At 40.1% G+C, this 20,621-nt stretch overlaps 1 protein-coding gene across 1 annotated transcript in view; it reads left to right on the top strand.

Moving 5' to 3' along the window:
* tub (TUB bipartite transcription factor) overlaps window positions 1-19,560 on the top strand; it is a 113,394-nt gene extending 93,834 nt beyond the window's left edge. Inside the window, exons 10-12 of the mRNA XM_048607333.1 lie at window positions 9,400-9,498; window positions 15,976-16,147; window positions 19,141-19,560. Of these exons, the coding sequence (XP_048463290.1) occupies window positions 9,400-9,498; window positions 15,976-16,147; window positions 19,141-19,274 (405 nt within the window). The 3' untranslated portion in view covers window positions 19,275-19,560. The remainder of the gene's footprint in view (window positions 1-9,399; window positions 9,499-15,975; window positions 16,148-19,140) is intronic.
* The last annotated feature ends 1,061 nt before the right edge of the window (window positions 19,561-20,621 follow it).

Below are 20,621 nucleotides of genomic sequence, written 5' to 3'. Positions count from 1 at the left end.
GCTGCTGAGAAAGTGAGGGGAGTGCTAGATTAGGAGAAATTTATTTAACCAGGAAATAATTTAGATTGCAAAAGGCATTGCCAGAGGTTAATCCGTCATGACTTCTAATAGAAAATTGGTTAAATATTTCAAGCAGCAGAAGGTGGAGAGATATTGAGACACAGAAGGGCAACAGGACTAATTCTGAACTGTTACAGCAAAGAACCAACACTAACACAAAGGCAAATTGGCTTACTTCTGTACTGCAAAACTTTTTTTTAACAACAGAAAACCGAAGCAAGGACAGACATCTGATAAATTTGACCCTGATAATAAAAGGCTAGGACAGATTGTACAGAAGGGCTAGTAGACAAATCACGGTAGCTTTTTGTTCAGTATTCAGGAAGTTAATTATTCCAAACATTGTGAAATTGTGATGAGAAAACAGGCAATTCCTTAACAATCACCACCAGCCATAATGTAGCCATTTTTAAATGTAAATTTTTAGTTATGTTTTTTTACAAAAGAGAACAATGATACGCGTTCTTTCAAATTGAGAGTATCACCTGCAAATTGATGTGACCTCCACAGAAGAGCATGTGGATTGTGCACAAATTTATAATGACTGAACTCACTTCAGATGCAGAATATACTCAGAACAGGGTACAATTAAACAAAGGCTCATTGAGTCTAATCACATTTCTAATGGTATTATTACTTTGGTTCCAATGAGTGGCAGAGAAAGCATCAACTCAAGTAAGGTCCTTTGTTGGATATCTGAAGAATGGACCACCTCTCTCCAACTATAAAATGCAAAGAGAGAGTTTGGGTGATGGCACTGAAAAAGAGATTGGAATGGAACTGGTGCAACCACTAGAAAAACTAGAAGATAGCCTAAAACAGTTAGATTTGGGGGAGTTGATTGGTGATGATGGAGGGGGAGGGTGACTGACAAAAACCTGAATGAACTGTTCATGGATATATAAACAAACATCCAGCTTTCTATTAATTTACATCCATGTGTACTGGGATATCTATATGTTATATATGGATATCATATGTCTAGATTGTTGTCTTTCACAAACTTTCATGTTATTTTTCTCATTCTGTTTATGTGCCAGTTTTATAAGTTTGTAGATCTGCATGACTATTCCAAAACTGTGAACTAGCAAATAATAGTCGAGGTCATTTTACGTGATGATTATTGATTGTGTAAATTCTACATAAAATCATCTAGCAAATCTTCTGCTGTCCAGATCGTTGGGAACTTGCAGAAGTCCTGACAAAGTTGACCTATTGGAATTTCCTAGGATATTTCATCTTCTAATAGAAAATGTGCCTGCTTCCCAGGATCCTCCATGAAAGTCTTTGTCTCTGAACAAGTGTCAGAGACTTAGTTTAAATTTATTGCCTGGAAAGTTAACCCAGGAAATATTAGGCTAAATCTACGTCTAATTCCTAGGCAATTCCGGAACTGTCACTACAGACACTCACACTGACTCCACAACTTAACCCCTGCCCCCAATTTCACAAATATAAGCCACAACTCCCCAATTATTCTCCAACCACCCAACTATCCCTGTAATTCAACCTGATTCAATTTGAAACATCTGTATTTATAAATCCAGCCCATTGATGACTATTGTCAATTGTCTTAAGAAGAAAGAAAGGAAATATGGACTTTATGTGACTCCAGACCTATAATAATGTGGTTGGCTCTTAACCACCCTCTGAAATGGCCTAACCTAGCAAGCCCCCCAGTTGTATCAAAAATCACTGCAGAAAGTCTAAGCAAAGTAATGATCACCTAACATTTAAACAAAAAACTCTGTTGACTCTGCAAAATTGGGAGAGCTGTCTCGAAGACTGGTTAGGCAAGAGCCTCACACGGTCATGACCATTTAATCAAAGCTTACAGACAACGTTCCTGACTTGGTGGTTTAACAGCCATTTCAAATCTTGAGTTCAGCAACTACAAACTTTATTTTACAATCAAATGCTGGGAGACATTCTTGGCAAAAGTGCACCAAAGTCTCTCTTCAAAACTCAGTCTGCTTAATAATTTATATCCTAATTCTTACATTGCATTACAATATTTTTACAGTTCACTTGCCATTGAATATCTTAGCACATATATCATTTACCTGTATCAATAAAAAGGGCTTTATATGTGCTCTGCAGATATTCTTTTATGTTCAAATTATGTTTCCTATTTGGCCCTTTTCACTCTGAGACTCTTGATTCAAACTATTGTTTGGTTTTACAACTTACATACATTCTTAGCTTGATTCCCACAGCTTCATATCTTATCATGTCTATAGTATTGGCCACATTTTTCCTTCATGTTCAGAGAAGGTGCTCATAGCTACGTTTGTCTACTATAAGATGTTAGTGTGCATCTTAATATCATTTTTAATCAATTGTCTCACTTCATCCCAAGCACCACCATCACCAGTCTTTGGAATGACCTGTCCCTTTGTTTGGCATGGAGCTTGATGGTAGGATATCCTCCATGATATTGTGTGGTACTAATAGCACAGTAAATGGGACAGACTTTGAACAGATCTTGCAACTCGAACCTGGACTCCATGAAGTTGTGTGACCATCAGCAGTAGCGGAATTGTTTCCAGTCACAATTTGCAACTTCTGCTGAGCAGATCCCCACATCTACCAATACCATGAAGCTGGGAGATCAAACCTGATTCACTGAATAGTGCAAGAGGGAATGCCAGCAGCAGTCAGGCATACCCAAAAGTGAGAGGTCAACCTGGTGTAACCACAACACAGGAATACATACATGCCAAGTAGCAAAACCAGCAATTAAGGATCTGTTCTGGGTCCTCTTCTATTTGTGATTTTTGTAAATGATTTGGATGAAGGAGTGGAAGGGTGGATTAGTAAGTTCGCGGACGATACGAAGGTGGGTCACATTGTGGATAGTGCGGAGGGCTGTTCTAGGTTACAAAGGGACATTGATAGGATGCAGAGCTGGGCTGAGAAGTGGCAGATGGAGTTTAACCCTGAAAAGTGTGAGGTGATTCATTTTGGAAGGACAAATTTGAAAGCAGAATACAGGGTTAACGGAAAGATTCTTGGCAGTGTGGAGGAGCTGAGGGATCTTGGGGTTCATGTCCACAGTTCCCTGAAAGCTGTCACCCAGGTGGATAGAGTTGTTAAGAAGGCATATGGTGTGTTAGCTTTCATTAATAGAGGGATTGAATTCAAGAGCCGTGAAGTTATGCTCCAGCTATACAAAAGCCTGGTTCGGCCACATCTGGAGTATTGTGTCCGGTTCTGGTCGCCTCATTACAGGAAAGATGTGGAAGCGTTAGAAAAGGTGCAGAGAAGATTTACTAGGATGTTGCCTGGAATGGAGGGAAGGTCTTACAAGGAAAGGTTGAGAGAGCTAGGGCTTTTCTCTTTAGAACGACGAAGGATGAGAGGTGACTTGATAGAGGTGTACAAAATGATCAGAGGTATAGATAGAATGGACAGCCAGAGACTTTTTCCTCGGGTGGAGGTAGCTATTACGAGGGGGCATAGTTTTAAAGTGAGTAGAGGTAGATATAGGGGAGATGTCAGAGGTAGATTCTTTACTCAGAGAGTGGTAGGGGCGTGGAATGCATTGCCGGAGAGGGTAGTGGTGTTGGCCTCATTAGGGGCATTTAAGCTGCTATTAGATAGGCATATGGATGATAGTATAAGGTACGGGTGGAGGTTAGATAGACCTTAGGTTTAGCGTAAAAGTTTGGCACAACATCGTGGGCTGAAGGGCCTGTTCTGTGCTGTACAGTTCTACGTTCTATGTTTCTATGTTCTAACAACCAACAGATCGGGAATAACTCTGTAGTCCTGGTGGATCTAGTCAGGAAATGTAGTAGACAATTATATGACTAACAAGAATTAGAGGGTCCATAACTAACCTCATCCTCAACAAAGGGAAGCCCAGCACAATATGCAAAAGTCAAGGCATGCGTCTTTCTCCATAAGTGCCTGGTGGATGATCCATCTCAGCCTCCTCCTGAGGTCCCCAGTATCACACATACCAGTCTTCAGCTAATTTGATTCACCACATGCCAAATCAAGAAATGGCTGAAGGCACTAAATAAGGTATGACCTCTGACAACAATAAGTTTTAAGTGTGTTCCATACCTAGTTGTGCCCGAGCCAAGCTGTTCAGTGCAACTACAACACTGGAATCAACCTGAAAATGCAGATAATTGCCCAGATATGTCCTGCCCACAAAAAGTGGACAAATCCAATCTGGCCAATTATCACATTCTCAGTCTACTCTCAATAATCAGGAAATTGATGAAAGGGGTCATCATCAATGCTATCAAAATTCACTTGCAAAGGAATAATCTGCTTACTGCTGCTCAGTTTAAGGTTAATCATCTTGGCTGTAAAACATCTCTGAAGAAGTTATTCAGGTAGTGTCCTAAGTCCAAACATCTTCAGCTGCTTCATCAATGTTCTTCCTTCTATCATAATGGTCAGAAGTGAGGATATTTGTAGATGATTATTCAATGTTCTATGCCATTTGTGAATCATCAGATACTGAAGCAGTTTAGGTTCATATGCAACAAGACCTGGATAACATCCAGGTTGGGCTGTTAAGTGACAACCCACATTCACATCACACAAGTTGCAGGCAGTGACCATCTCCAACTCCTGTTAGGGAATCCAACCATTGTCCCACCATGTTCAATGGCATTACCATCTCTGAACTTCCCCCCCTACCAACATCCTGGAATTTACAGTTGACCAAAAACTGAACTAGAACACCCATATAAATTGTGTGGTTACAACAACAAGGCAAAAGCCAGGAATTCTGCATTGATTAACTCACCTCCTGCATCCCCAGTGCTTGACCACCTTCTACAAGAAGTGTGGTATAGTACACTCCACTTATTTTTCACAGTGCTCAGCAGAAGTATATTCCAGTGATAAGGAAGAACTGTAGGAAAAGAGAGAGCCAGCCAGATGAGAGCCAGATGTCTAAGGAAATAAAGGAAAGTATCAGATTGAAAAAAAACACATACAGAAAAGCAAAGAGTAGTGGGAAACTAGTAGACTGGCAAATCTTTAAAGGCCAACAGAAAGCCACAAGAAAAGTTATAAAGAAAAGTAAGATAGATTATGAGAGTAAACTAGCTCAGAATATAAAAACAGGCAGCAAAAGTTTCTATAAATATGTAAATCATAAAAGAGTGGCGAAGGTAAACATTGGTCCTTTAGAGGATGAGAAGGCCAATTTAATAACTGGGAATGAGGAAATAGCCGAGACATTAAACAGTTATTTTGTGTCGGTCTTCACAGTGGAAGACACAAATAACATGCCGAAAACTAATAGCAAGAAGGTTATAGCAAGCGAGGACGTAGAAACTATCATTGTCACTAAGGAGGCAGTGCTGGGCAAGCTATTGGGGCTAAAGGTAGACAAGTCTCCTGGCCCTGATGAAATGCATCCCAGGTACTAAAAGAGGTGATGGGGGAAATAGCAAATGCACTAGTAATTATTTACCAAAATTCACTGGACTCTGGGGTGGTTCCCGCAGATTGGAAAACAGTCAATGTGACGCCACTGTTTAAAAAAGGAAGTAGACAAAAAGCAGGTAACTATAGGCCAGTTAGCTTAACTTCGGTAGTGGGGAAAATGCTTGAATCTATCATTAAGGAAGAAATAGCAAGACATCTGGATATAAATTGTTCCATTGGAAATACCCAGCATGTGTTCATGAAGGGTAGGTCATGTTTAACTAATTTGGTGGAATTCTTTGAGGACATTACTTGCATGGTGGACAACAGGGAACCTGTGGATGTGGTGTATCTGGATTTCCAGAAGGCATTTGACAAGGTGCCACACCAAAGGCTGCTACATAAGATAAAGTTCCACGGTATCACAGGTAATGTATTGGCATGGATAGAGGATTGGTTGCCAGTAGAAAGCAAAGAGTAGGGGTAAATGGGTGTTTTTTTGGTTGGCGGTCAGTGGCTAGTGGTATGCCTCAGGGATCAGTGTTGGGATCTAAATTGTTTACAATTTACATAGATGATGTGGAGTTGGGGACTAAGTGTGGTGTGTCAAAATTTGCAGATGTCACTAAGGTGAGTGGTAGAGCAAAGTGTGCAGAAGACACTCAAAGCCTGCAGAGGGATATAGATAGTCTAAGTGAATGGGCAAAGGTCTGGCAGATGGAGTACAATGTTGATAAGTGTGAGGTCATCCATTTTGGTAGGAATAACAGGAAAATAGACTATGTTTTAAATGGTAAAAAATTGCAGCACGCTGCTGCGCAGAGGGACTTGGGTGTCCTTGTGCATGAATCGCTAAAAGTAGGATTGCAGGTGCAGCAGGTAATTAAAAAGGCAAATGGAATTTTGTCTGCCATTGCTCGAGGGATGGAGTTTAAAAACAGGGAGGCTATGCTGCAGCTGTATAGAGTCCTGGTGAGGCCACACCTGGAGTACTGTGTGCAGTTTTGGTCTCCTTACTTGAGAAGAGATATACTAGCACTGGAGGGGGCGCAGAGGAGATTCACTCGGTTGATTCCAGCGTTGAGAGGGTTGGATTATGAGGAGAGACTGAGTAGACTGGGATTATACTCATTGGAATTCAGAAGAATGAGGGGAGATCTTATAGAAACATATAAGATTATGAAGGGAATAGATAAGGTGGAGGCAGGGAGGTTGTTTCCACAAGCAGGTGAAACTAGGACTAGAGGGCATCGCCTCAAAATAAAGGGAAGCAGATGTAGGGCTGAGGTCAGGAGGACCTTCTTCACCCAAAGGGTTGTGAATCTGTGGAATTCCCTGCCCAGTGAAGCGGTTGAAGCTACCTCGCTGAATGTTTTTAAGGCAAGGCTAGATAAATTTTTGAACAGTAAAGGAATTAAGGGTTATGGTGAGTGGGTGGGTAAGTGGAGCTGAGTCTCAAAGATCAGCCATGATCTTATTAAATGGCGGGGCAGGCTCAAGGGGCCAGATGGCCTACTCCTGCTCCTCGTTCTTATGTTCTTACCTAGAGCAGAGCAGCTCAAATAATTTTAAAGAGTTCAACATCATCCAGGACAAAGCATCCCCTTGATCAGTACCACACCCACCACCATCAACATTCACTCCCTTCACTGCTGATGTACAGTAGCAGCAGGTGTATCATCTATGAGATGCACTGCAACAACTCACCAAGGCTCACAGCACCTTCCAAACGTAATCCCACATAGAAGAACAAGATGCATAGAAACACCACAATCTGTAAGTTTTCTTCCAAAGCACTCACCATCCTGACTTGGAACTATATTGCCTTTTCTTCATTGTTGCTGGGTCAATATTCTGGAATTCTCCTCCACAATACACTGAGAATGCCCCTACACCCAATGATTGCAGCATTTAAAGAAAGGAGTTCGCCACCACAGGGTTGTGAGTCATTAGAACTTCTTGTCACCCGGAGACCTATGGGGGCAGACTCCTTGTGTATATTTAAGGCTGAGCTAGATAGATTCCTGATCATTAGGGGAATTGAAGGTTATGGAGAAATCACAGGAAAGTGAGCTGAGGAATGTCGAATCAGCCGTAATCCTATTGAATGGCAAAGCTGGGTCAAGGGCCTGAACAGCCTAATCCTGTTCCAATTTTTATGGTCATATGGTCTTACTACCACCTTCTCTGGGACAATTAAAGATGTGCAATAAATGCTGGCTTATCCGACGACGCTCATCTTATGAACAATTTTTTAAAAAGCTGTAAAAGGCATAGAAAGATGAACATATGCAATCAATATCAAAATATTCTCCTTCTTCATATAAAGTAGAGCTGGCATTATTAATACACACTTTTTATTCATTCCAAAGCACAATATTCATTTTCAAAAATTACTTGTTAAGGAGTGGTGGTGTGCATGGCCTCAGATATTAAAAAATCTTCCACGATTTGGATGATGCCAGTGAAAGCACATACCAGTGGTGGGTCCCCAGCTGTAAAAAGAATAGACTTACAGTTTTCCATAGATGTTAATCTACATGATGGGAAAAGTGAGGTTTCACCATAGTGGAGATCTGCATCTTGCATTGAATTACAGAGAATGTCACAGCTTTTTGGCCCAAATGGTTTATTGCAAAGTTTCTGCTTTATATGAGCCACCTCTCATCTAATTTTATTTTATTAATAACATATTCGTTAATTCTTTTCTCTCTCAAGTACCTTAAATACAACTTGAATATGGCTGAAAAAAGATATATTTTGTTGAAGCTTTTCGTCTTGCATCAGAAGAAAATGCTGATTGGTTGGCAAGTGGACACTAATTAATAGAGGCATTGTTATAGAAAATGCACCAGTTAATTATAAATGACAGTTAACTGCTATTCTTGTATACAAATTTTAAATCACACAGCTTGACTCTCAAGTTGATCACATACCATATAGATGTTTTCTCTTAATTTGGATGTTAATGCTGGTCGTAGCCTTTATTACACTTTAGACCAGGTTGCAAAATGGTTTGATTCAGTATCAGGAGCAGAAGGTGTGTTTAAGTGCACCAGTCTTTCTGAAAGATTCATCAATAGGTGTTCATAGAATCTGTGAGAATAGAATTTAATAGAATATATGATTAAATATTTTTGTTATAAGGTTTTGAATTGATACTCACTTATTTTATTGAAGTGATTATTCCCAAGACTAAGATGTGCCAGCAGCTTCCTGTTCACTGATTTAGATCCCTCCATTCCACACTGATACTACAGCTGAAATCAGGATTGTTTTAATATGGCAACTAGTGGATTCGAAATTGGTTCCACATATTTTTGGCAAATGCTACTATAGATGTTCACAAGGCGGAAATATGATAGTCCTGTGATTCTGCCAACAATGTCTCCATCTTCATGATTTCTCATCATGAAGAAAATAGTGGCCTCAGTCTCATACAACCTCCCTAAATTTAGAGTTTTCTCAGAGGGGATAAGTTAAATAAGCCATTTAATTTTGTCATCTCAAATATATGACCCCAGGGACAGGCTGTACACAGGTCCCTTCACAATATTTTATAACATGTCATTGTTACATGGATCCAATTCCATTTGTTGTGCAAAAATACATCTTGGACGTAGTCATTTTGCATTTGAGTAAAATGCAATTTCTACTGAGTTCTCTGCAGCCAGAAATCTCTCAGGTGTTGCCATTCACTTGGCATTTTCTTGACTGTCCTGACCCATCATTTCTCTGTGTTGTACCAACAGCTGCCCACCAACACTTCCAATTACTATCAACATAGCTATTGTCTGCTCTGTTAGCTTGTTCAATCAGTGACATTATTAATTTGATAAACCATCATGAGTGCCTTTGTGAAGAATTGGCTATTTTCAATGTTAATATCTAACTGTTGTACATTGCTTAAATCAAAATAGCTCTTTGTTTTCTTCTGCTTAGGAAACAAATGTTCTGGGTTTCAAAGGACCTCGGAAAATGAGTGTAATCATTCCTGGCATGAACATGGATCATGAAAGAGTGTCCATCCGGCCTCGCAATGTAAGTTACAAAACATCAACAGCCTCAATCATGCAAGACCTCTCACAAAAGGAGGTAGTACGGTTAAGGCCAGTGAGAGAAATAAGGGGCCTGGTGCTTCTCCTGCTTCTCGGCTCCTAATTTGCCTCTTTCCCAAATGTTCCCACTCACATTGTTCAGGTTCCCAGAATTGGGAAACATATTCATAGTGATGTTGGATTGTTTTAGCAAACTGTCTTAGCTTTTGTACTGTATGCCTCTACTTATTAAGCCCATCAAAAGCTCAGGTTTCAGTATGGTACACTTTACAACCACTGCTCTGTCAGATTATTACACACAACATGGTCATTCATTTAATGCAGCCCGATAGCTCTGTTGAAATTGGCTCTACTCAATATGCAGACAGCAATATCCAAAATAATTAAGCCTTACAAACGCTACAATGCACAATCCTGTGCACAAATGAGAAGATCCTGAACTGTCAGTGATATTTTCTATTGTCACATGACTCTTCATTTCACTTCCAAGTTTTAAAAGTGGCATAACTTTCTAGTAACTTATCACCAACATATTTACCTGCAATATTGCGTTATTGCTCTCCACAAAAGTGTGCTTTGTTAACAGAAAAATGATACATTGCATTGAGTGATAAATATTTTCTCATATTAAATTGAAATGAACTACACATATCCAGCATAGAGCGCACAGTAAGAGAAAAATGTATTGGAAATCTTAGAAATCAAAGATATAAACAGAAACTGTTAGAAATACTCAGCAGGCCAGGCAGCATTTGTGGAGAGAGAAACAAAGTGATTACTTCAGATCCACCAGAGCATCAGTGTGGAGTTTTGCAGAGTTACATGGGGCTGCCCTTGTATGACTGAAACCTTTGTTTACCAGGGGTGTCTGTCTATCACTTAACGGTAAAGGGGCTGAACTGTACTGATTGACTCCTAAAACCAAGCAATGTAGCTTTCCAGGGGTGATGTTTACTGCCGGAGGATAACAGTGAAGGAGTGTCTAGCATTCTTTGCACTGATACATATGTAAGCATCTAAAGTAATCAATGCCCCCTCAAGGTATTCTCCAAGGAAAATATGGACAGTCAGAAGTCTTAACACATTGAAATAGACCAAAGGAATTCAGTAAAAGAGCTGTATTCATTTCAAGTGTCGTGTTCCACAAAAGGTGAAGGTTGAGAAGCCTTATGTCAAGCATTTCCCACCCTCAGCTCCCTCACCTCCCTACCAACGACTGGGTACATTCCCGTTTATTGTCTATGGTCTCCTCTTGCAGAAGGAGATAAGCTTTAAGGGTAATTGGAATGGGTTCATGAGCACTTTGTCTGCATTGACAGATACAGTTAGTATTGTGAATCCCCAGAGCTGCCATTGTCCTTATGGTTTGGGCGAAGTTAGGAATTGAAGGATTCTGATCAGAACATGTTTCAGTGCTGTAAAAGAGCTTGTGTTGAAGGAAATCAATAAGGCTGTATATGATGGATGTGACTGATATTCCTGTTTGGTATTCACCCCAAAGAAACCTACTGTGGTCGTGACTTTGTCTCATGCAAGGCTTTGGTAAAAAAAGCTGTCAGATGTATAGGTTCTTTTAGTAATAATTAAAGATCAGTGATGCTGGTACATCAGCTGCTGAATGTTGTAGCTCCTTTCACAACTTAAGTGTGAATTCTGATAGATATGTGAGCTGTTAGCTCAGTTGGCTGGACAGCTGGTATATGATCCACAGTGATGCCAATAGCATGAGTTCAAATAATGCACTGACTGGGGTTATGATGAAAGACTCTATCTCAACCTCTCCCCTTACCTGAGGCATGGTGACCCTCAGGTTAAACCATCATCAGTCATCTCTGTGTAATGAGAGACCCGCCATATGATCCGATAGGGCTATGCTGACTTTACCTAATAAGTGTGTGAGAGGTATTGTCACTGGAGTGCAAGTAGATCAACATTGGTGCCTGGCAAATACTGATTGCACATAAATCATCTGATGGAAGTGGCTGACACTCAGCCTTGTGTGTTACAGTCCTCTGCAGTTGCAAACGTACAGGGTAACTCATACCCTTATGGGCGTGAAGCATTGAGTGGCAATGGTACATACTGTTCAGTGCACACAAGAATATGTATCCTTTTGCAGCACTGGATCCAATCTGTTTTGATGCTCCTATGGGTATGACTACCACTGTCACCTTCGACCAAGCTGTGTCATCTCTTCTAACTCAGATGACTTGCAGGAAAACATCTCAAAGGGCATTACTAAAATGTGGATCTAACTTTTGGTGGGTTTCCAACATCTCCAGGGGTGGTTTGGGGGGTATGTGCAGAAGTTGAGTGACACGCTTGGTTACAGAGAGTGAAATGTTGTCTGGGAGGTTTTTAAGTATGGTGCTTCGAAGTTCAGAAAGTGTCGGTGGGTGTGCAGAACTTCCTGTCTGCCCATAACATTTGCCATTTTACCCAGGCTTGAACATGTATCGATCTGAGAAGAGCAGTATTGCACAGGAAAATCTGCCACGTTCCTGTGTGGAAGTCCCTTCTGTTCTTGTGCCGTCACTTAGTTTCAAATAGAGAGTATTTTACTCAGGATCACCAATACCATACAGGCTGCAGTGACACAATAACCTCTTCCTGGTCTGTTATTTCTCTCATTCTGTAAAAACTTTCCTTTATCCAGTTGAAGCTCTAAGACTGGTTTGGGAAGTGTTAATGCTGCGCTGACTTTACAATGGTGTGCCTGTGAAAAGTACCTCAAATGCTGAGCCTACTATCCTTTGTACAATCTCACTATTTGGTTTATTGGTCTGTATAACCTGATTTTAACGTGCAAAATCTTATTGCGGATCAGCTCAGGCAGAACCCAATTCTGAGGGGATTCAGGAGAATGGGATCTTGACCATACTTTCGAGAGAAAATTGGTTACACGATCAGCTGTCAGGTGATCAAGCCTCAGGAGAACCTTCCTCCAGAGTTGACACTCCTACCAGCAGCATGTGTGCATCATTTTGTTCCGAAAGTTATTAATTTACCAACTTGGATACTCAGTGCTTTCATGATCATTTTAATAAAGGCATAAGTGAAGTCATAGGTGAATATTAGCTGGAAGATGTAATTGTCTCTATAACGAGATCTATACAAAATTAACATGTGCAGCCAAACTACTTGATTTTTCTCTTGCCAGACACAAAGATGCTGCCCATTTCAAGCACGTTATATCAGCAAGCTGTTACTATTAGTATTCCAAAGAAGAAATTCTAGGCTAATTGTGTTCATTAATTTCTTATTTAGCCTGAGGGAAACATTTCTTTTAATTAGTCCATTAGGTCCATTGGACTATTCACTGAAGTGGAGATTGTGCTAATCGGGCTAAGTGCAGACTATCTCCTGGATTTGTTCCTGTTTTGTTATTCGCACTGAAGTTACTTACATGAAGTCATCATAAAAAAGAATTGCTGCTGCTTACTTAATCAGCTAATTTGCTTGGTTTTGAATTAATTCTTTGAAGAATGCAATGTGATTTAACGGAGAAGCTGGCTTCATCACCGATTAGTCAGCAAAATCAATCAATGTCCTGACACTTACCAACTATTTTTTAAACTTGAAAGTTGGTGACACAACAAAAGACTGCTGTTAATTTATTAACCTTGACCAATTATTCAGCTAACCAGTAAGGTAACTTGTCAAATCTGCTGTAATCAATTCTAGCTAATGGGCTAAAGAAAAACTTAAAGAACTGCAGATGCTGGATCTTTCTGAAGAAGCCAAAACATTAGCGCTGCTTTCTCTCCACAGATGCTGCCAGACCTGCTGAGTTTCTTCAGCAATTTCTGTTTTTGTTCTAGTTAATAGGCTTTATGAATCTGTGCAGACAATAGAGTCTAAGTCTGGAACTAGTGAGCACTCCAAGATTTAAGTTGAGTCAAATTGATTTAGCAAAGCAAGTGACAGCATAGATTTCCTGTAAATAAGACAAGTACCTATATTCCAGGCTATTCTTAGCAGATAAACTTTCAACTTGTTTATTGCTTATGTATTTTTTTCTCTAGTCATCTTTAATTTCTGATGCTGGTTACTGGGTAAATAAACCAGGCATTCAGAGCTTGATGTGATCGCAATCCTGTCTAATTTAGATAAAGAGTGGAATTTCACTGAGCCCATGATGATGGGCTTGGAAGTCAGGGGTTGTAAGAAGAAAAATCCTTCAAGCACTGAATTGAAATCGATTCATAAAATCTACTCACTGCTTGTCAAATTTCCCAGGGGTGAGGGGGTAGTCGGTTTTTTTTTGACTTATTTCCATACACTCCACTGAGGATCAGTGACTCATTGGTTAAAAAAGGCAAGAGCACAGTGTTGGTTGAAACTAACAAGAATGGATTTCAGCTGATTTTTCAAAGAGGGCGAAGGTCTGGTTAGAGAATCAAAAGTTGGGACCTTTACAGGGTTTGCAGTGTGCAAGCCCCATAATGAAGGGCTGTTTTGGAAGGGTGTTGCAGGGAGGAATTTATGGGATCTTTCAGTCAGTGGTCTTTAGTAAGATCAAGCAGGTGACAAAAGCTCTGTTCCAGACAGCATGGCAATACATTAGGATTTGCAGTGTTTGGAGTAGTTAGGCTGAGAGGAAATTGGATTTAGTACCATGGCAGCATTCCCTCAGGCTCAGTGGGTGATACACTCTGTGTGCGTGGCCACCAAGGCTCCCTAGAAGCAATCAGGCATGTTAGTGTTCTCTCAAATTTCACATCCATATGTTCTGATATAGTCTTCAGAGATATTGGTTCTCTAGCATCTCTACAAACTTAAGCCTTTGGTTGTATTCCCTGGGTTGAACATTCTTGAATATTAGTCTATCTTCTGCCCCCTATGCACCACTTTTTCCATGTTCCATTGCAGTATTATGCTTGCTGCTGTTCCTTTCCATGTAATTAATACAATTTGTCTTACCCAATCTCCTCCACATTGGGGGAATCCAGCTCTGAGAGCAGATTGCCCATTTACGTTGACACAATGGCTCCAGCTGACCCTTGTGTTGCCTGTACAGGTTGCAGGGGACCTAGGGAATACCCTCCCACAACAGCCTTTCACTATTGGGCTTACACACTGCAATCCCTGTAAAGTTCCCAGCCTTTGATTCTCCACAGAAATTGACTGCATTCACACCAAATAAACCCTCCAGGCATGTACTAGCTTTTCAGAAAGCTGCCATGACCTGCACATCCTCAGTATATCGTAAGAATATAAGAAGTAGTAGCAGGAGTAGCAATGACCATATTCGATGGATTAACATAAGTAAAATTACATGGTGGCAACAGTCTTTCTTTCTGCCTCATGTTAGACCTTCAAAGAGCGTCAGCAACAGTGTCTTCAGTGGATACCCCTTGTGACCCAGGATCCATCCATTAATTTAGTTGGATAGACTACAGAGTTGAGAGTTAAAGAGGAGGTAGATAGATTTTTGAAATTTCAGAGACCTGACAGCTATGCTAAAGTTGCATGAAAGAGGAATTGAAGCCAAATAGATCAGCCATGATTTTGTTAAATGGCGAGGCAGGCTTGAGGTGCCAAATGTCTTTGCAAAACATGTGAGCTCATAATGCACTGACAGAAATGCCCTGTTGTCTTATGCTGTTTGGACTGTGCCACTTTAAATGTCAATCATTGTGGAGGCCAACAATAAATGCCATTTCACTGTTCTCAATGCAACAAGCACCTGTCTCAATATGGTCTTCCCATATGAGGCGTCTGTGTGGCTCCAGTTATACATTAAACCTTGGACATTACCTCTGTGTAGGTTGGTCACCTCAATTCACATCTCAAAAGAGCTGCAATTCAGCCACATTGCCATGATGCATGCTACTCACCTTGTCAGACCTGACAGGTTATTTGTATGGCTTCCGACACATATTTTTGCAACTGCTGATAACTTTAGGCATCTCCAGCCATGTCTTCTTCTTCAGGCTTGCTGGCTTCTTCCTCCCATTCCTCCTACCCTGAAGGATCACCTCCTTGGAGACGACACTGAAACAAGAATTCACCCTTCCTCTTGCTTCAGCCATTTACTGGTTCCCATCTGCTGCACCCCTTTCTATGCCATCCATGTGCGCAGCCTGTATAGCTGCTGGCATCCTGCTAGCCACCCTTTCTTGGCCAAGGTCAACACTAGATGAGTACTATTTGGCTGATTATTGGAAGATCACAGTGGAAGTCCTGTCACTTGCCCAAATAACCTGCAAATGTTTCCCTGACTTGGGTCATCAACTCATTTGAGCCACCCCAAAATATTATGAGGAAATGCTAGCTTTCAATTTCCCTAAGAGGACTATTTTGGAAAGGGAGTGGGATACGTAGCAACAAGTTGTTACCTTGCTCAGACCTTAGTTCCAAAGTAATGTGAAATTTGTTCCCTTGTCAAAGACAGTCATGAATCTACATCATCTTGCAGAAATTTTTGAATAAATGTTATTTTCTCTTTGTGATAAAGGAACATGAAACTTTGCTGGCAGGATGGCAGAACAAAAACACAGAGAGTGTAATTGAGCTACACAACAAAACTCCAGTATGGAACGATGACACTCAATCCTACGTCCTTAATTTCCACGGCCGAGTTACACAGGCTTCTGTGAAGAATTTCCAAATTATTCATGACAATGACCGTAAGTAGTAAACTCATAGCTGGACAAAAAGTTCTAGAAACAATTAAAATGAATGACAACATATGTGACCGTGATACCAGGTAGCACATGGGAATCTATACTCCAGCATGATGAATTAAAACTTTACTTTTAACGGTAATCTCAAAAAACAATTTTCTTATTATGTTGACCATTTTGATTCCGCAAAACATGTTATTCTCAATTTTCTGGGCAACTCTAAAATTTCTTTAACTGCACAGGCTGCTGCTTCAAGCTAAGTGTCGATCATATGGCATGATTATGCAAAATATGAATTGAACCCAAGAATGGCAAAACATACAAAATTAAATAGCTTTTAAATTGTTACTGCATATCAAATTAAATTCAGATTCATTTGAATACAGTTCTAGCATAAATTTTCAATTTCATAATTTGGAATAAACAATTCTATTAGTAATATATTTGGAAAAAGTAACTGACACTTTCAACACACTGTTGCCAAAAGTTTGGTGAGAGTCCATAGAATGAAATAGGTTAGGTCTTGGCCTTACAGTGACATTTCTAGCCTGCTTTTGACGTAGTAGAGTTTGAGGGGTTGTGCCTGGAGCAGGACTGAGAATCTTCATGGGGATAAAATGACACCGAGTTTACCAAAGGGTTCTTAGAGGGCCCTGGGCAACCCCCACCCCAGCCCTGCACTCTTTGATCATATTTTATACCCATTGGGGTATGAGGGTGTGCAAGTATCCTTCATTACAGCACCAAAGTGTCAGGCTAAGGTGTGTACTCCAGTCCTTGAAGGGGACTTGAACTTATAACCTTCTTGTGCTGAGGTATGTATCTCATGAACAAAAACAAAGTTGCTGGAAAAGCTCAGCAGGTCTGGCAGCATCTGTGGAGGAGAAAACAGAATTAACATTTCGGGTCCGGTGACCGTTCCTCAGAACTGTATCTCATGAGCCAAGGCTCTCACATTGGCAAACATTTAGAATAAAGGACTAATGTTGCTAAATACTCTAATAGAATACATTTTAAGAGATTAAACAGCCTCTCCTTTCACAGTCCAATTATTAAACTATGTCAGAGGTAATTTTGAATGCATTTCCGCTTGTTTTTAGCTGTAATGTGCACCATTGTCAACATTTCTCATTTCATTCAACAGGATGTATCCTTAATTAATTGAAGCTCTCAGTGCTATTAACAGCCCTATAATTCAGCTCCCAGAAACAACTTTTTTTGAACTCACTCATGGGACATGGGCATCCCTGGCTTGGCCAGCATTTACCGCCCATCCCTAATGGCTCATAGTCCAGTTAAGAGTGAATCACATTGCTGTGGGTCTAGAGTCACATGCAGGCCAGACCAGGTAAGCATGGCATATTTTCTTCCCTGAAGGGCATTAGTGAACCAGGTAGGTGTTTCCAGCAATCAACAATGATCATCATTAAACCTTTAATTCCAGATTTTTTTTTATATAGAATTCAAATTCAATCATTTGCTATGGTGGGATTTGAACCCAGGTGTTCAGATCATGAGCTGAGTTTCTGGATTAATAGTCTAGTGATGACACCGCCAGACCATTCCCTCCCCACATCTGCCCACATGTTGTACCACACATTTGATAGTAATTACCTACTTCTATCAGAAAGAGACTAACAGATATATTTTTCCGATCATTCCTCTATGAGTCAAAAATCATCAGTGAAAATGGAAAATTAATTCTCTAGCATATAACATCACCAACATTTTTGCTAATATTAATCATTGTACCAAAATAAATGGCTGCCAATGGGTATTCACTGTCATTGGTGAAAAACCAGAACTATTTTTATATTTCATTGCAGTAATATTGCAACAACCAGCTTGTTAACCATGTGGGGTGGGCAAGGGAAGGAATTTGACAGCTCCACAATGGGCATTAAGCAAGGTGGGTTGTGGGTTCATTACAATCCTGGCTGTTGAAAGAGTGCGAATAGGAAAGGACTGTGACCAGATCGCATGAAGATTTGTATGGGGCCAAAAGCAGCCTCTCAGCAGAGCCTTTTAGAACAATTGTTTTGGCTGGTTAATGCTGAGTTTCACAGAACAGAGCATACACTCTGACAACTGGCTGTCTTATGTTTGCGATCATCTGCCACTCTATTCACGTTGAAAAGTGGGGCAATCGATGAACGTTGGCTCCAGTATATTTATAATTTTCATCACTGCATCAATCAGAGAAACTCTTCGAAATGCACTTACAGCATAAATCAGGACAATTGCTTCATCCAAGTCACTAGTGTGTTGGTTCCAGTACATGTTACAATTGCTTTGTTGTTCGGATCTCATGCTGCTTCAGTAATGGAAAAAGCTGGATACAGCACTATTCTGCAAATCGGTGGTGGAGAGGGTTTGAGAGCCATTGCCAGATAAAGATATTGTTAATGCACAAATAGCTTTCTTGTGTACAAATCCATTTCCATTCTATTTATTATAAGGAATTCATGTTTCACATGTTTTCATTTTTAACATAATCCTGATAGGAACAGATTATTTCCAAATATTTTCAAGTTGTAGTTCTTTACACACTCTGCAGAGCCGCACTACATTAAATAATCAGCGTGCTTTCCAGATATTATTCAGTATTCTTTTGTGATGATCAAAACTGATCAAGGTAAACACTATCCATCTCTAGATGGAACAGAATTCAAACTAAATTAAAACACATCAACCAGAGGGAATGGTATAGATTTTGACAACTACCGAGTGATTTGGGTTTGTAAGCTATTGAAGATTTCATAAACTGCTATGGCTTTTCCTGCATGGTACAGATTGCCATTTCAACTCTGTGATTAGATTACAGTCTTGTAACTTTGCCAGCTATCCATCATTTCCTGTAAGCTTGCTCTCAGCTGAGTTGTACAATGGTGGGTAGAGGGCAGCAGAACAGATGTGAAGTAATGGTGGAATTTCATTCTGTAAATTGAATGAAATTTTATGTAAAACAATCAACTGTTTGTTTGTATTTTTTATAGCGGATTATATAGTGATGCAGTTTGGCCGTGTGGCTGAAGACATCTTTACCATGGACTACAACTACCCAATGTGTGCATTGCAAGCATTTGCGATTGCTCTCTCAAGCTTCGATAGTAAACTAGCTTGTGAATAATTGGAACAATGGAAGTGTCATACCGAAGGAGCAACATGTGTTTGAAGGACAAGCTTGCTTTTTTTGCTTTGACATATTGGTTGCAGATCATAAGACATAATTCATCGCACATTTTGTTGTAAGTTTACAGGATGATTAAAATCGCATCAGGGTTCTAAATCCAGTGTAGGACCCATTTTAAATATTTTAATGAGGCTTGTGCCTGTTTTGTTTTTTTTTTAAAACGGGCATAGTTCTTTGCATGGTCCGTAAGGCATCACTGTCGCGGTAATTTTGTGTGGACCTTTGGAACGAAATGTTGTCCTAAAATGAAAATAAAGGAAAAAAGAACTTTTATTCTGAAAATGGCAGCTATAGAGTCCCATGGGTATTGAATTAGAACATGAGAGAGATTTTCTCACATTAACCTTTAAAGTACTAACCTTTGTGTCATTTCTTGTACATAATCAGATTGTTCTTTTCAGTTTGGTCAGAAGGTACTTTCAACAAATGTCATTGTGCTTGTTCTGCCAGTACCCTATGCAGCATGGTAATAATTAAACTAATGCTGCTGATATTTGACCATACAATGCAACTTGTAAGAGAAATTTATTGTTTCAGGTGGTACAGTGCGTTTGACCATTAGGATACAGTTTATAAAACAAATAGTTAATATTATTACAATGATTATTCATTCATTCTTTTTGTTTTACTTTTACATGGAATATTGTCCAAATATTGACATCATCGAGAATGAGAAGATGCCCTCCTTATGTTGGGATTGAGTCATATTACTGAGGCAATGTAGGCAGAGTTTGCATAGAAATGCATTTCCTTGTATGCACCTGAATGCCTGTTAATGCCACTGTGGGTAGGATTTTAGTTCTTGTGTCTCAATTGCACTGTTGGAAAGAAATATGGGTTGCAAACCCACAAATGTGGTAGGACTCAAAGGAAAATTTTGAAAGAGGAGGCTAAATATGTGGCTACTTCTGGGACCCCTGGCCAATTAAGGATAGCAAGCAGGTTCTTGATTGTGGAGGCCATCCAGCATTGAAGAGCAGCAGCACCAGTGGGAACTGCTGATGTATGTATGTGCATTGGAGTTGTGAAGGTGGGGGAGGATTTGAAATGCTACCTTGTGAAGTGTTTCCATTGTTTAATAATATGTAATGGTGATATCTGCCAAACTGTCATTGTGGAGGACAGTCATGGACACAGTGGGCAAGGATTAAATTGCATGAACCATCAATAGTCTCGGGTCTGCCTTCAGGAGACCACCTCCATTCACCAGCCTGGATTTTCATCTGTGGTCTCATTAATTGGCATAATTGCCTACTTACAAGTGGCAGGCAGCCTCCTTCCAAA

The sequence above is a fragment of the Rhincodon typus genome, chromosome 17, assembly GCF_021869965.1.
Source record: "Rhincodon typus isolate 14 chromosome 17, sRhiTyp1.1, whole genome shotgun sequence".
NCBI lineage: Eukaryota > Metazoa > Chordata > Chondrichthyes > Orectolobiformes > Rhincodontidae > Rhincodon > Rhincodon typus.
The sequence above is the reverse complement of the archived record's forward strand: the minus strand, read 5'-3'. Positions and strand labels throughout refer to the sequence as shown.